Source organism: Saccopteryx bilineata, chromosome 6 (assembly GCF_036850765.1).
Source record: "Saccopteryx bilineata isolate mSacBil1 chromosome 6, mSacBil1_pri_phased_curated, whole genome shotgun sequence".
Classification (NCBI taxonomy): domain Eukaryota; kingdom Metazoa; phylum Chordata; class Mammalia; order Chiroptera; family Emballonuridae; genus Saccopteryx; species Saccopteryx bilineata.
This window is the reverse complement of record NC_089495.1, coordinates 207,433,417-207,450,761: the sequence shown is the minus strand read 5'-3', so window position 1 is coordinate 207,450,761 and position 17,345 is coordinate 207,433,417. Positions and strand designations below refer to the sequence as shown.

Genomic DNA, 17,345 nt, shown 5'->3' with positions numbered 1-17,345 from the left:
TAAAAGGCTTGCCTATAAAGAAATTGATATAACATTAAGAATAGCTTTCACCCAAAGATATACAGAGTGCACTTGCAAGATAGCCTAGTAGCAACATAATTTCAGAAGACATTAACTGTTATTACTTCTATGGATTCCCCTACATTCCTCTCATTAAAAAAGTATATAAATCTCATGAGAACATCTCATTGAGAAAGCGTAGCAATTGCCTTTAGTCAAAAGACAATTCTCTTAGTAAAACATTCTATTCTTGCCGACTGCGCTCTCATCCTAGGCTACACAATGGGCCATTCTACTATACCTTACCTAAGATACTATTGTCTAGTCAAATATTACTTATTTATTATATTTAAACACTAGTTAAGTTCTAACTCTATTCTTCTCAGAGTGTACCACTATCTGCAGATCATATAAGCAAGAAGAAAGGAATGTTTCTCTACTCTATCACATGAAAAGGCTAGGGAGGAAAAATGTTGAATTAAGTAAAGGCCGAAAGCAGCCACTGCCTCCTACCCATTCACAAGTCACAATCTATTCTTTCTAACATGATTAAGAAGGAATTCTCCTACAAACTTAACCCTTTACGAGGGATATCATAGCCAGCCTCTTATGTTTATGAGCCCAGTTCAAGGGGCTTACAGGCTTTTCTGTGGAACTCACACCCTCTGTCTCATTTCCAAAGAAATCACTACGAATCTACAGGGAAAGCACGGTACTATTATCCCTGTGCCATAAATAATAGCACACACCCAGAAAAGGGGGGATATAAGGCCAGATTAATTCAAAAAGTCAAAGGGGGAAGTATCGTTGTGCCTTTCGTTTGCAAATTATAAGTACTAACAGAAAGATTACTGCTCATTGTAGCAATCAAGAGAACCTAAGGAGCCTGTACACAAGCCTGAACAAAAATATTCTGAACAGGATAAGGGTGAGGCCTAACCAAATATGCTGGTGTAGCAGCTGCAATTAGCTGCCAAAACTTTGTTTGATACCTGGTGGTTGATTCATCCTGATAAGTTAGCTGTGCAGGTATCCATCCAGTAGACTGCCAACGTGTGATGATTTTATTTAAGGGATTATATTTATCTGACTAACTGTAAACGTCTTTCATTTCCTGTACTAATTTTCTATAATCATATTCAAAATAAGGACTAGACCAATCTTGTATAGTGAAATTAAAGCATATGCAGTATAATTCATATAATTGTAATATGCACATTCTTGCCATGGGGGAATCAGTTTTATGCATAATAAAAGAACTACATGATTCTCCCAAAAACTTAGTATGATTATTAAACACAGGTATATCATCTCCTTCCCAAGTAACAGGCTTAACCAATGGTGGATTTGGAATATAAGCCCAATAAGATTTGTTTTGTCCAATAGCCTCAACATTAAGTACCTGAATTGAAAGTACAGCTAGCATAGCAATAAACATATTAGCAGGGTTACGATGTATGTTTTGTCGATGACAAATTAAATCAGCCTTCTCAGTCAATGCCTTCAACTGGTCCCAGGTTGGTGGGTTGACAGTTCGAGTAGAGCGAGCCATCCCAGTGACAATCGCTGCATCACTCGAGTAACACGATCATACAGAGAGTTCCTTGATGGCCTTTGCTGGAAAGTCACTTGTCGGGAGCCGATCAACAACTGCTGGCTGGCAAGGCCACAGCAGGAGAAGACCCACAACTGCTGGCTGACAAGGTCACAGCAGAAGAAGATCAAAAACTGCTGATTGACAAAGTCACTGCAGTGAAGACCAATGGCTGTGGGGTGACAAAGTCACCACAAAGAATAGGCACAACGATACTCCCCCCTTTGACCTTTTTGAATTAATCTGGCCTTATATCCCCCCTTTTCTGGGTGTGTGCTATTATTTGTAGCACAGGGATAATAGTACCGTGCTTTCCCTGTAGATTTGTAGTAATTTCTTTGGAAATGAGACAGAAGGTGTAAGTTCCACAGAAAAGCCTGTAAGCCCCTTGAACTGGGCTCATAAACATAAGAGGCTGGCCATGATATCCCTCATAAAGGGTTAAGTTTGTAGGAGAATTTCTTCTTATTAATCATGTTAGAAAGAATAAAGTTAGAACTTAACTAGTGTATGAATATAGTAAATGAATAAAGTTTAACTAGACATTAGAATCTTAGGTAAAGTGTAGTGGAGTGGCCTGTTGCGTGGCCTTGGATAGGAGTGCAGCTGGCTAGTAAAGAATGTTTTGTTAAAAGACTTGTTTTGTCACTGAAGGCAGTTGCTGGGCTTTTCTCAGTGGAATGTTCTCATGAGATTTTTGTATTTGCCAAGAATAAGGAGAGGAATGTGGTGGGATTCATAGCAGCAGTAGCAACTAATGCCTTCTGATATTGTGTTGCTGCTAGCTATCTTGCAGATGCGCTCTATGTATCTTTGGGTGAAAGTTACTCTTGATACTATGTCAGTTTCTTAAATAGCAAGCCTTTTGTAGTCTCGTGGGAAAAGAATTAGGACACTGCATGAACTCAAGGCTATTTGCCTGAGCAAGCGGTGGTCCTTTTGCTAGCCCTTGATGATTTCATCTGCTATCTCTTTCTGCGCCCTCAACTCACAACAACAGTAATATAGAGTTATTAATTAGTACTAATCTTTTAGAAGTTTGTACCAATATTGTTATTACTATTCAAGTTATTGTATAACTGTACTTTGAATAACTTATCACCTGACTTGTAGTTTATAGATATGAATTAACTGTTATCTGGAAATATGTAACCACAGTGAAACTAACTGGACCCCTGGATCCCCCCCGGGGCTGGACCCCGGCAGTCACTGGTGACGCGGGTGGCACAGGAGTCCCCTTCTGGCTGGGAGGGGGCAGCAGTGGCAGCGGAGGCCTCTGGTGAGACATGGCGAATCAGCCGCTCTGGGATCCAGAGAGGTGAGTCAGCATCCTTTGGAAATATACAAGCATACCCTCTCCCCTGAGTTAGAATTACATCGGGACCTTTCCATTGACCTGTCAATAATTCCTTCCACTTTGCCATTGGTTTAGGCTTATCCAGATCCAGATTCCAGTGTCTCAGCATGCGAGTGTGGCCTTGACAGTCTGAATTAAGATTGTTAATAACAAACAAAGCATGATTTAAAAGCTGATGTGGGGAACTATATTTTAACTCACCTTCCTGTTCCAATTTTTGAAATGCTGTTATAACAGCAATAATTTTTGTTTTTGCGCTGATTTCTTCTGAGTTTCAGTGATAATATGCTTATTCCCTATAACTGTTACAGCTTTACCATTAGATGAGCCATCAGTAAAAACCAGTGCAGCTGGTGGTGGCAGCGGATTTCTAGAAGTCTTAGTGGGAAAAATGACTGATTGTCTTTTTAGAAATTGCAGCAGTGGGTGAGCAGGAAGATGAAATAAAACCTGCCCTGTAAAATTACTAAAAGCAATTTGGCATTCTGAATTTAGCTGTAATAATGCTTGAAATTGACCCTTATTATAAGGAACAATGACTTCTATCATTTCTTTACCAAACAACTCTCTGCTGCGGTTTCTTCCTTTAATTATAAGAGTAGCCACCAAATCAGTATAGGGCATAATAACTTTCTTGTGAGAGACAGGTAAGTGAAGCCACTCTAGAGGGCCATTCTGCCACAAACATCCGGTAGGAGTGTGTTCAGTGGCTAAAACCACAAGCTGCCATGGTTCCTCTATAATAACTCTGACTAAATGTTGATTATTAATTACTTCTTCTATTTTTCTAAGAGCTTTTGCCACTTCTGTGAGCTCTCGAGGAGAAGTTGGATCAGCATCTCCTCTCAAAATATCAAACAATGGTTTAAGCTCTGCTGTAGTTAATTTCAAATAGGGTCTAATCCAATTAATGTCTCCCAATAATTTTTGATAGTCATTTAGTTTTTAAATGATCTTTTCTTAATTGTAACTTTTGAGGACTGACAATGTCTGTAGACAGAACACGTCCCAAGTAATTAAAAGGTGGCTGTACTTGAAATTTTTCAGGGGCTATTTTCAATCCAAAATTCTGTAAAGACTGAGTTGTTTCTTGTAAAATATTATGCAATTTTTCCCGATCAGGCAGAGCAAGCAAAATGTCATCCATATAGTGAATTAAATAAAGATCAGGATATTTTAATCTTATTGGATCTAAAGCTTGATTTGCCTAACAAAGGTGTAGATTTTTTTAATATAGAAAAATAATAAAAGCCACATTAGAATTTTCCAGCTTTAATGTGTTCTTTAAATTGCCTGTTAATTAATGGAGTAAAATGTTTTTATGAATATAGAAAACTCATATACTGGAACTCCTGCAAATCTTCTTTATCATGCTTCTTACTTTAAAAAATTTCTTTTTGAATGCTGATATACAGAATTATTCAACAGCTGCATTTCTCTGCCACCAGCTGACTTGGAGAAAGGAAATCCAGTGCACAGCATCCACAGTGGGATGAAGGGTGGCTTTTAGTAACGTGGGGCTGCCCAGTAGCACACGGAGCCACACTTAGATGTCACTCACCTAAGTTTAAGCCGCCTTAAACACAGTGAGTTTAGCTAGGTTTCGTGGAGGTAAAAATACGCCAAAGCGCAGAAGAGCCAAGCAGCCTGTGCTCTAGAGCAGCTGGACTCAGAAACCGGAACTGTCTTCTATCTAGACCACCGCGAGGGCCCTCGGGCAGGAAAACTTCAGGAGATGCTGCAGCCGAGGCTCCTGGGAACTGTAGTGTTTCCAGTTGAAACCATGGGAACAGACTGCTTTCCAGAATTATGTAATTTATATTGTGCATGTTAAGCAGAGAGATGGGTAGAGCTGGCCGGTTTGTTCACTTGGTTAGAGCATCGTGCAATATGCTAAGATTGCAGTTTTGATCCCCAGTCAGGTGCATACAAGAATGAACCAAGGATTGCATCAATACGTGGGGCGACAAATCCATGTTTCTCTCTCTCTCTCTGTCTCTCTGCTTTCCACTCTCTCTCTCTAAAATTAATTTTAAAAATGTAAAAAACAGGTAGACTGTCATTATACAAGACAATGTGAATATATATTAAAGTCGTGGTTTAGAGTTCGCTGTGCAACAGCCGAAAGGCGGCACAGCCTCTAGGGATTCTGGGAATCGTAGTTCTTGCTCAGGTGACCCCCCCCCCTCCCCCCCGCAGATCACGTGGACCTCTGCTGCTGGTTCCCTTACGCTCGGCTGCCCGGATCGCGGTCGGTGCATGAAGGAGGGACTAGGGAGGCGGTGAGTAGGGTTAGGAGCCGTGGTGGGAGCTGGTGGGTTGGACCCGGGATGAGTGAGGCTGGTGTGCAGTAGATGGAACGGGAAGTGCGGGAGGTTTCATTTCTGGAGCAGAGACCGGCCGAGACGTATTTAGTGGCAAGGAAATGGGATGCGAATTACGTTGCTCAGAAGACGTGAGTTGAGGGTCCTACAGAGATCCTTCCGTCTCCCGCTGGAGCGGTTGAGCTGGAATTCTCATATAATTATTTTGTGTGACCCAGACAGAGAGAGACAGAGAGACGGATAGACAGGGACAGACAGACAGGAAGGGAGGGAGATGAGAAGCATCAATTTTTTGTTGCGGGACCTTAGTTGTTCATTGATTGCTTTCTCATCCGTGCCTTGACTTTGGGGCTAAAGTAGACCGAGTGACCCCTTGTTCTAGCCAGCTTTCTTGGGTCCAAGCTGGTGAGCTTTGCTCAAACCAGATGAGTCCGCGCTCAAGCTGGTGACCTCCTACTTTCGAATCTGGGTCCTCTGCGTCCCAGTCCGACGCCCTATCCAGTGTGCCGGAGTCTAGTAAGGCTCATGTCATTTTTAGGAGGATGTTGGTTCTGGGCCATAGAATGCACATAGGGAGGTGGCTGCAGACGTGCTTCCCCGAGGTTTATTTGGGCTCTGGGCACATGAGTTCAGCCAGAGCTAAATAGACAGGCATCCCCTATGGTGGATGGGGGTGCAGAGCTGACAATATAGCCCCCCTGCTTTTGGTAAGGGGATATCTACATGGGCCATGCGTGTGTGAATGGTTGTGGGAACCCCGGACTGATTGTGAATATAGAGTTCTGGGTGTTTTTGCTTGTTTTTCTGGAGGTGACTCTGGCCCAAGTCGGTGAGTGAGTGGGGATGCGGTTGGGTGGGAGCTCTCAGGACCTGCAGTGCCTGATTTGTACAGTAAGGAGTGTGGAAACGTCACGTTGCTGCTCCACACCACCGGTGCTGCTTCGTGGAAACACGGTGCGCTTTCACAAGGGTGATTTGGAGATGTGACCCGGGGCAGGAGCAGAAGTCAATCTTGTGCTGAAATGTCTACGCGGCTGCTTGGTAGAATTTCAGGGCAAACACATGTCTGACCCACTGGCCGTTATGTTGGCTTATCGTTCAGTCCTGGGAGAGCAGGACCGAGCGGAGTACAAAGAAGACATGGAGATCGTGAAGAATCTGACCCCAAATCATGAGGCTAAAGGTGAGAGTTGTTGAGAGTCTGGAGAGGTGAGGAGGAGGAGTAAGGCTCTGGGCTTAGCTGAGAGCACTGTAGTGACCCCCGCTGAGTAAAGGAACTGCTCCCTCTGTCCTGGGCTCCGAGGAGCTGCTCCCCGGGGCATTCTGGGAGGCCTGCACCCTCAGAGCTTTGTTCTTCCCCTAGGTCTGCCTTCCAACTGCACTGACTCGCTCCAAGAAAAGGAGGGAAAGCCTGAAACACTGGTGAGTTGGGGTTACAATTTTTCACTTTTTATTTTGAAATGCTGGCTCATTTTCCAGAGAATAGGCAGAGCTGGATATTCTCTTTTCTTGGGAAGAGATAAAGCAAACAACATAAGACAGTTCATGCCTGTTTCAGGCACTGTGTTGGTCAATATGAAATGACTCCTGCATTTGTGTGTTTTATTTTCCTTATTGGAAAATCTACCCAAGAATAGTAGAGCCCTGCAAAGTGCAAAATATAAGGGATATTTTTGAAAAACTGAGAATATTAAAAATTTTAAATGTACTACTTGATTTAATTTCATATCACACTAGCTAAAGATACTGTCTTTCAGAGCATAGTGTGGAGGAACAGTATTTAAAAAATATGTGATTTTGAACTCTAATAACATGAACAGAAAAGTTCACCAAAAAAAGGAATTTTTGCAGGAATGATGGAGTGTTTGAGTCTGGGTAGAGATGTCCTCCTGTTGTTTCTCCTAAAGTGGGAAGGATGCTCTTAATCATTTGACTGCAGGCCTGGTTAATTATTCTGAATGGGAGACCTTTCTTTTTCTAGAGGCTGTGCAGGAAGGGTCCTCATGGAACAGTCTGTAGCCAAACTCTTCCATAAGAATGTGTAGGGTCTCAGACACTCCTGAATGGGCCGTTCTCTCTAGAGGACACTTCCTCCTAAAGCTTCCTGGTTATGTGTTTTTCCAGAGTTTGGTGAGATTTTTACATACTTAAAATTTCTTTTTTTCTTAGTCTATTGTTTTAACTAGCTTTTCATGTAAGATTCGGGCTGCTGTTGTGTTGTCTGGTGAGGCTGTGTAAGTAGTCCTTGTGTTGATGGTTCTCCTTCATTGTACCTCAGGTGACATAAGTAGATCAGGCAGAACGGTCAGGGAGCCCTGCTATAAGGACTGTCATTTCAGGATGTGGAGGGTCAGCGTGATGGTGCATGTCCAGGCCTCCTCCTGTTGATGAGCCACATATTCTGGGGCAGTAGTCTTTATTGAACTCGCTAAGACGAGTCAGAAAACATGAACAAGTGATGAGAGCCACAGTCTGAGGAGTGAGTTGTGTTGGTCTCCAGAGTTTCCTCAATGTTTTACCTTAAATCTCCAGTATTTAACAAAGAAAGTATATTGAAGTGGAGAGATACAGGGTGTGAAAGAAAGAAAGAAAGAACCCATGAATATAATATTGTAAGAAAGTCTAAATAAATTTTTCTGTCATGTAAAGTGAAAACAGCTTTTCAGTTGTCTGCTGATTTACACTCTCCCTGTACTGAACATTCGCCCTTCCTTTACTGGCTGTGAGTTCTGTGTTGGACTTTACACTGTGGACACCAAATCCCTTTTAAAATAAAACTTTTCTGTGCATTTGTAACTCTTCTGTCTCGAAATTTCTCCATAATGGATCCTCAAGGTCACCTTCATGAAAAACACTATTTCAGGTTTAAATTTTTCTTTTTTGGACACAGAGACAGCGTTAAAGAGGGACTAACAGAAACAGAGGAAGGGAGAGAGAGGAAAAGCATGAATTCTTCATTGCAGCACAGCCGGGGTCCAGCCCCGGGGGAGATCCAGGGGTCCCACAGGAGGAGACAGCATCCGCGAAATTCGAGTGAGAGAGCCAAATTCTTTTCTTTCTCTTTATTCTATGGTTAGCATTTACTGCCAGGCACCTCTGCCAAATGCTAGTACAGCTCCTTTTTTATACACACACACCAAGTTACAATTACATGGTATTAATCATTGCTTTTGTTTCACTATGTTTACATGATTCCAGATAACAGTTAATTTATATCTATAAACTACAAATCAGGTGGCAAATCCTTCAAAGTACAACTACAAAATAACTTGAATAGGGAATTTATGCATCTCATGTTCTGGATCTAAGGCATCTTTAATCAAGCTCCATAAAGCAAATGCATCAACTGGGACCCTTTCCGGTCCGTGTAGCTCATAATAAAGTTTTAAATCTTCTCCAACTTCAACCCATTTCTCGAAACTAAGCGTACCCTCATCTGGAAACCATGGAGAACATATTTGTACGAAATTCATAAAACGAGCTACTTGTTGAGAGGAAACATTAACTCATTCAAAGTACAACTACAAAATAACTTGAATAGCGATAACAACATTGGTAAAAGCTTTTAAAGGATTAGTACTAACTAATAACTCAATTTTACTGTTGTGAGTCAAGGGGCAGAGAGAGATTAACAGACGAAATCATTAAGGATTAGCAAAGGACCACTGCTTGCTCAGGCAAATGGCCTTGAGTTTATGCAGTATCCTGACTTTTCTCACAAGATAACAAAAGGCTTGCCCATTAAGAAATTGACATAACATTAAGAGTAACTTTTACTTAAAGATATATAGAGTGCAGTCGCAAGATAGCTTAGTAGCAACATAATTTCAGAAGACATTAATTGCTATTGCTTCTGTGGATTCCCCCACATTCCTCTCATTATCTTGGAGAAGTATACAAACCTCATGAGAGTGTCTCACTGAGAAAGCCCAGCAAGTGCCTTCAGTCATAAAACAAGTCTCTTAGCAAAACATTCTTTTCTTGCTGACTGCGTTCCCATCCCAGGCCACGCAACGGGCCATTCCATTACTCCTTTCCTAAGATTCTATTGTCTAGTCAAATTTTATTTATTTACTATATTCACACACTAGTTAAGTTCTAACTATATTCTTCTCAGAGTGTTCCACCATCTCTTGGTCAGGTAAGCAAGAAGAAAGGAATGTTTCTCTATCACATGAAAAGGCTACGGAGGAAAAATGATGAATTAAGTGAAGGCCGAAAGGTGCTCTGTGCACAGCCACTGCCTCCTACCCATTCACAAGTCACAATCTATTCTTTCTAACATGATTAAGAAGAAATTCTGCTACAAACTTAACCCTTTACGAGGGATATCATAGCCAGCCTCTTATGTTTACGAGCCCAGTTCAAGGGACTTACAGGCTTTTCTGTGGAACTCACACCCTTTGTCTCATTTCCAAAGAAATTACTACGAATCTACAGGAAAAGCACGGTACTATTATCCCTGCGCCATAAATAATAGCACACACCCAGAAAAGGGGGGATATAAGGCCAGATTAATTCAAAAGGTCAAAGGGAGAAGTATTGTTGTGCCTTTCCTTTGCGGTTACTTTGTCAACCCGCAGCCATTGGTCTTCACTGTGGTGACTCTGTCAACCAGCAGCCATTGGTCTTCTCTGCTGTGACTTTGTCAATCAGCAGTTTTTGATTTTCTTCTGCTGTGACCTTGTCAGTCAGCAGTTGTGGGTCTTCTCCTGCTGTGACCTTGTCAGCCAGCAGTCGTTGATCGGCTCCCGACAACAGCACCTTACTGTTCAATCATTGCTTTCACGCTTGTCTTTGAAATGGGAGCTACAGCACAGGAGTGACCTCTTGCTCAATCCAGTGACCTTAAACCAAAGCCAGCATCCATGGGGCCATATCTGTGAACCCACGCTCAAGCCAGCGACCCACACTCATGCTCTTGAGTCCACGTTCCAGCTGGATGAGCCCGCACGCAAGATGGTGATATCGCGGATTCAAACCTGGGTCCTCTGCATCCAAGTTAGATCCTCTATCCAGTGTGAGCCTGCCTGGTCAGGCCAAGTTTTCAATCGACTCACAAATCACTTCTCCTCGGAAATCATAAATGTTAAGAGCCCAGGAATGGGTATATGTGTCATTTTGGGCCCATCGATTTTATTACAAAGCCATAGTCATAGCCAGAATAATTTGGAACATAGAACTGTGTACTAGGGAAAGAACTGGACCAGCTTTTGTACATTACTGACCCTCCAAGGCCAGGAGATTTACTCATTGAGTTTGGAACATTAATGGTGACTTGCTGTTCATTAACAGATTGCTTGTTTATAGGTACCAATTACATTCAGGGATGTGGCCGTGGTCTTTACAAAGGCAGAATGGAGGAGGCTGAGCCCTGCGCAGAGGAGCCTGTACAAGGAAGTGATGCTGGAGAACATCAGGAACCTGCTCTCGCTGGGTGAGGCTGTGTTCTGTCGTTCCTTACTGCGGTAGTGGGATGGACCCCCTACCGTGGGCCAGTCGGTGTTCTAGACACTTAAAACAACAAGAGAAAAGTCAAGGAATAGCATTCCCTGCCCATGGGGGCTTACTTTTTCCAATGTGTTGAGACAGATAAGAAACAAGAAGCTTCCTGTGCAGGGATAGGATAGTGTGTTAGACAGTACTAAGCACTTCCTAGTCAAAAATAATGATTAAATAAAGCAGAACAAAGGAGTATTGAGTGTGACAGGGTGCCGGGCAGAATTTAAAATCAGTGAATAGGCCCTGGCTGGTTGGCTCAGCGGTAGAGCGTCGGCCTGGCGTGCAGAAGTCCCGGGTTCGATTCCCGGCCAGGGCACACAGGAGAAGAGCCCATCTGCTTCTCCACCCCTCCCCCTCTCCTTCCTCTCTGTCTCTCTCTTCCGCTCCCGAAGCTGAGGCTCCATTGGAGCAAAGATGGCCCAGGCGCTGGGGATGGTTCTGTGGCCTCTGCCTCAGGTGCAAGAATGGCTCTGGATGCAACAAAGCGACGCTCCAGATGGGCAGAGCATCGCCCCTGGGTGGGCATGCCGGGTGGATCCCGGTCGGGCGCATGCGGGAGTCTGTCTGACTGCCTCCCCGTTTCCAGCTTTGGAAAAATGAAAAAAATAAAAATAAAAAATAAATAAATAAAATGAATAAAATCAAATCAAATCAGTGAATAGGTAACATTTGACCAAGGACATAATGTGGTGACGGAGTTAGACTCTGTGTGTCTAAGGCAAGCGCATTTCATTTGGAGACGTGTTGGCCCTAAGGCATTAAGGGAGGGATGTCCCTGCAGTGTAGGGAATTGTAAGGAGACCGGAGGGACTGGAAGTGCAGTGTGCATTTGGCAGAGCAGTGAGAAATGCCTTCTGCAACCATCGGAGTTTTGTGTTTCATGAGCTAGTTTTTTTGTCTTTTATTTAGAAAATTACATTGATTCTTTAATCCTAGGTGAATAAATACTTTCATTGCAACATTACCCTGAGTCAGCCATTGGCCACTTTTTCTATAAAAGGCCAGAGAATAGCTATTTTATGTGTTTTGTGGGCGATGCAATCTCTAACCACTCTGAATTCTTTCTCTGTTACACTAAAGTAGCCAGGACAGTATGTAGATGGTGAGTATGATTTTTTTCCCTGTCTGGAAACCAAAATTTGCATTTTATATTATTTTTATTTGTCATGGACTATTATTCTATTGGCTTGTTTTCTTCTCTTTGACAATGTAAAACCCATCCTGAGCTTATGGACATTAGAACAAACAGAGGGGAGGATTAAATAAGTCACAAGCTCTGTTGTTCCCACTCCTTGTTCTAGATCAGTGCTCTTCTGTGCAAATACAATGTGAGCCATAGGGATAATTTTAAATTTTGTTGTAACTCCATTTTTTAATAAAGTAGACATAACTGGATAAGATTAAAAAATCTTATGTCGGCCCTGGCCGGTTGGCTCAGCAGTAGAGCGTTGGCCTGGCGTGCGGGGGACCCGGGTTCGATTCCCGGCCAGGGCACATAGGAGAAGTGCCCATTTGCTTCTCCACCCCCACCCCCTCCTTCCTCTCTGTCTCTCTCTTCCCCTCCCTCAGCCAAGGCTCCATTGGAGCAAGGATGGCCCGGGCGATGGGCATGGCTCCTTGCCCTCTGCCCCAGGCGCTAGAGTGGCTCTGGTCGTGGCAGAGCGACGCCCCAGAGGGGCAGAGCATCCCCCCCTGATGGGCAGAGCATCACCCCTGGTGGCGTGCCGGGTGGATCCCGGTCGGGCGCATGCCGGAGTCTGTCTGACTGTCTCTCCCCGTTTCCAGCTTCAGAAAAATACAAAAAAAAAAAAATCTTATGTCATCTAATCTATCAAAATATTATTTAAAAATGTAATCAAAATATAAAACAAAATTTTTTTTACATTTCTTTTAAGTGAGATCCACAGAGTCAAACAGAAACACTACTGCATGGGTCTTAAGAGGGATTCAACACCAAGGCCTCTCCTGTAGGAAGCTGTGCTCAACTGGGGCCATTGCTTTGTTGCTTGGCAACAGAGCTATTTTAGTGCCTGAGGCGAAGCCATGGAGGCATCCTCAGCATCTGAGTTTATTTCCCTTTAACTGCGTCATGACTGGGCGAGGGGAAGAGAGAGATAGAGAGAAGGGAGATGGGGAGCGGTGGAGAAGCAGATGGTCTCTTCTCCTGTTGCCCTGACCAGGAATCACACCCAGGACACCTCCATGCTAGGCCGACGCTCCACCACTGAGCCGACAGGCCAGGGCCATGTGCCCATGTCTTGTATTGCTTCTTGTTCAGCTCTGTTGGTTCTGGAATCCTGGACAACAGACCTACCCTATCTGGGTCTGCTATTCTTTTTTTGTGACAGAGATAGAAAAAGGGACAGATAGAAATAGACAGACTGGAAGGGAGACAAATAAGAAACATCAGTTCTTTATTTCAGCACCTTACTGTATCATTATTGCTTCCTGATGTATGCCTTGAGGTGGGGACTACAGCAGACGGAATGACCTTTTGTGCAAACCCATGACCTTGAAATCTGGTGAGCCTTGCTCAGAGCAGATGAACCCATGCTCATGCTGGCAACCTCGGGGTTTCGAGTATGGGTCCTCCATGTCCCAGTTCGATACTCTGTCCACTGCAGCAGCACCTCGTCAAGTCTGGGTCTGGTATTAAAAAACAAAAGGAAAAGCAGCAATGAGGAAACCACACTGGGGGTTTTAAAATGTGTTTCAAAGTGGCACTATCCTTCGCCAATCTCCATTGGCCCATGGAAATGCTGTTGAGAAGTGTGATGTTAGTGTGATGTGGTTGGTCTGGGCACAGGGTCAGAATCCTGAATCCATGGGCCACGTCATTATGTCAATGGCGGAAGTTGCAGTACTATATAGAGTACTTGGTACTTAGAAATTATTTCTTCTAAGTATTTGTTTGCAGATGGGCATCCTGAAACTCAGATTCATTTCTTATACACTCTGTTCAACCACTGTGTAATGTGTATGTTCAGTCTTTTTGTTTTTTTTTGTAATAAGTAAAGTCATGAGGGAGATTTCCATATAGGTCATAGAGACTGTCACCTCGAACTACACCAGAAGCGTAAACTGGGAACCAGTGGGAGAATCATGGAGTGTCATGGTTTGGGTGACTTAGAAAGAAAGAGCTGATGTATTGAAGGTATTTACACGGCAGATTGCTTACCTGGAAGGTGCCCAGTCTGAGTGACATGTAGAAGATGTTTCTGGGATGGTTTCACTGCAGTTTTGCAGAAAACCGACTGTGTAGAATCAGAACCTAAAGAATTCATTGGTGGAAACAAATGACATTGTACACATATGATTAATAACAGGTGTGGCAGGAGGGCACTAGTTTTCCTGAGACCAGGCGGGAATCCGTGCAGCCTGTTGGGGCTTCTCTGACTGAACTCTCTTTCTCCAGGAGAATCAAGGCCAGAATCAGACCTCCACTTTTTCAACCTTTCGTCCTTCTCCCGGGAGACGCTGCTTGGCCAGCAGGTGCTTCCCATGTGCTCGGACATGAGTGACTTCTATCTGCGGGATTCGGGCCTGTGGCATCAGGAGCAGACATCTTTTTCTGAGAGTTGCTGCAGAGGAAACACAGAAGGTGAAGGCAGAGAAGTTGGCTTGAGACTTTCGTTTCTGCAGACGGAGGAGGGGGCAACCTCAGGGGCATTCCACAGCCCACCTCAAGGACATTATAGAGAAGGTCATGTGGTGCTAGAAATAGAGCCCAGCTCAGCCCAAGGGGTACCCACCATGCAGATGGAAAAAGGGAGGAAGGAATTAGAAATCCTGAGATCTGGGTCTGTGAGCTGTAGCGAACATGAACCAGAATGCAGCGTGGAATCAAAGGTTATGACAGACCAGGTGACTCTCTCAGGGGAGATGTCCTATGTTTGCAGCCAGTGTGGGCGAGGCTTCACACGTCCATCACAGCTCCTCAGACACCCAGGGGTGCACTCATCCACAGAGAAGCCTTTCCTGTGTGATGAATGTGGCAGAAGATTTCGTGATAAATCAAATGTAACAGTCCACCAGCAGACTGACTTGGGGGTGAAGCCCTTTGTGTGTCTCAAGTGTGGAAGAGCATATGGTTATAAGTCAGGCCTCTGGAGACATCAACGGACTCACTCGGGGGAGAAGCCATTCGTGTGCCCACAGTGTGGACGAGGATTTATTACTGGCTCAGAACTCAAGATACACCAAATGACTCACTCGGGGGAGAAGCCGTTTGTGTGCGCAGAGTGTGGACGAGGATTTCGTACTAGGAGTATACTCAAGATACATTGTATGAGTCACACGGGGGAGAAGAACTTTATGTGCCCAGAGTGTGGAAAAAGATATGTTTTTAGGTCAGCCCTTACAAAACACCAGAAGACTCACTCAGGGGAGAAGCCCTTCGTGTGTCCAGAGTGTGGACGACGATTTTTTTTTAAGACAAAACTTAGGGAACACCAGAGGACTCACTCACTGGAGAAGCCCTTTGTGTGCACAGAGTGTGGACGAGGATATTTTTTAAAGACAAGACTCAAGGAGCACCAGAAGACTCACTTAGTGGAGAAGCCCTTCGTGTGCACAGAGTGTGGACGAGGATTTATTTTAAAGTCAGGACTCAAGTCGCACCAGATGACTCACTCTGGGGAGAACCCCTTTATGTGCACAGAGTGTGGACAAGGATTTCATTTTAAGACAAGACTCAGGTTACACCAGATGACTCACTCGGGGGAGAAGCCCTTCGTGTGCACAGAGTGTGGACGAGGATTTATTTTTAAGTCAGGACTCAGGTTGCACCAGATGACTCACTCGGGAGAGAAGCCCTTTCTGTGCCCAGAGTGCGGACGAGAATTTCGTGATAAAGATCAGCTAAAAGTACACCAGAGAACTCACTCCGGGGAGAAGCCCTTTGTGTGCTTGGAGTGTGGACGACGATATGGTTATAAGTCAGCCCTTCAGATACACCAGAGAATTCACTCGGGGGAGAAGCCCTTTGTGTGCTTGGAGTGTGGACGAGGATATCGTGGAAGGTCAGCCCTCAAAGCACACCAGATGACTCACTCGGGAGAGAAGCCCTTCGTGTGTCTGGAGTGCGGACGAGAATTTCATTATGAAAGACTGCTAAAAATACACCACAGAACTCACTCAGGGGAGAAGCCCTTTGTGTGCTTAGAGTGTGGACGAGGATATCGTCACAAATCAACCCTCAAAGCACACCAGAGGACCCACTCGGGAGAGAAGCCTTTCATGTGCCCAGAGTGTGGACGAGGATTTGGTTATAAGTTAGCCCTCAGGACACACCAGAGGACTTGCTCGGGAGAGAATACTTAGAAGTGTGGTCGCTGTGGACAAGGCTTTAGCTGGAAAGCAGAAATTCTTATCAGCAAAGGACACAATCAAGGACAAGTGTTACATTTTCATCGAGTGTGGGGGAAAACTTTAGCTATAAGTCTAATGTCATCAGACTCCTGAGGACACATGGAGGGGGATGCCTTGCGTATGCATTGATTACGGTCAAGACTTTAGCAATCAGTAAAACCTCATCTTACACCAGAAAAAACCCTGCTGTCCCTCTGTGTGTGTGTTTAGTAATTGAACCTGCAGAGATGTCTCACCAACAACGCGTTTACGAGAGGAGTTGTGTGCATACACCATGCAGGTAGCTCTAGCCGTAAATCAGCCCCCCCTGCACAAGAAGAATGCACTTAGAGAAGAAGTGCGTGTGCAAGGACTGTGGGTGAGGTGTTAGCACAAATTCAACCATGACAAAACAGCCAGTAACCAGCAGGCAGGCACATGACGGGTACTCAGGGAGGGGCCGTGTGTTTGCAGGGATTGTGGACAGGGATGATCATCTGTCCTTGTTTTCGTGTCATGGGGAGATCCTTCAGTGGGGACCATGTGGACAATATAATATAATTGTTATATTATAACAATATAATATCAAAAGGCATTAATTGCTATTGTTTCTATGGTTTCCATATCATTCCTCTATCTCAAGGGATGACCTTGGAAAGTACAGAGAAATCTTATGAGAATGTTTTACTGAGAAAAGCCCAGAAACTGCCTTCAGTCACATAGACCTGTTTCAGTGACCTGCCTTCAAGTCACAAAACAATTTTATTGGCAAAGCATTCTTTTCTTGTTGGCTGTGTTCCCATCCAAGGCCATGCAATGGGTTATTCCACTACATTTCCCCATTTTTATGCTGAATGTTAGAAGCACCACAGAAAACACAGCCTTCTGTCGTTCATCCTTATTTTTCTTGCTTTGACTTGTCGACAGTATATAAAAGAAAACATAGAATTAATACTATTATAAAAAGTCCTACAGTGAATCCCCAAAGTCCTTTAATATATTCAATAGGATTTAATTGTGATAAATTATTCATTAATTCCTTCAATATAGGTTGACATGTTAGAATTTCTAATTTTCTTTGAAAAGCTTAATAAATATGTCTTTGTTATTTAATGATTTCTTTAGTTACATTATCATGATTTAACAAATGCTTTTGAACATTTTCCTAAGGGAAATAAGTACGATTTTAAGGAATAGGGTAACACAAAAAGTAGTTGCG

At 43.8% G+C, this 17,345-nt stretch overlaps 2 protein-coding genes across 4 annotated transcripts in view; one reads left to right on the top strand and one right to left on the bottom strand.

The window, feature by feature from the left end:
- Positions 1-5,142: 5,142 nt before the first annotated feature.
- Positions 5,143-16,192, top strand: LOC136308201 (oocyte zinc finger protein XlCOF6-like). Of its 3 annotated transcripts, XM_066235425.1 has the most exons (5): positions 5,143-5,233; positions 6,378-6,458; positions 6,639-6,697; positions 10,586-10,712; positions 14,193-16,192. In XM_066235425.1, exons 2-5 carry the CDS (start codon positions 6,416-6,418, stop codon positions 16,097-16,099), a joined length of 2,136 nt encoding a protein of 711 aa, XP_066091522.1. In that variant the 5' UTR covers positions 5,143-5,233; positions 6,378-6,415; the 3' UTR covers positions 16,100-16,192. The 3 variants fall into 3 exon arrangements, with proteins under 3 accessions (XP_066091522.1, XP_066091523.1, XP_066091521.1); XM_066235426.1 differs by lacking the exon at positions 6,378-6,458 and having other exon boundaries at positions 5,187-5,233; XM_066235424.1 differs by lacking the exon at positions 5,143-5,233 and having other exon boundaries at positions 5,792-6,458.
- The window catches only part of LOC136308199 (zinc finger protein 343-like), a 28,943-nt gene continuing 24,848 nt past the window's right edge, over positions 13,251-17,345 (bottom strand). Inside the window, exon 5 of the mRNA XM_066235423.1 lies at positions 13,251-13,423. Within this exon, the coding sequence (XP_066091520.1) occupies positions 13,332-13,423 (92 nt within the window). The 3' untranslated portion in view covers positions 13,251-13,331. The remainder of the gene's footprint in view (positions 13,424-17,345) is intronic.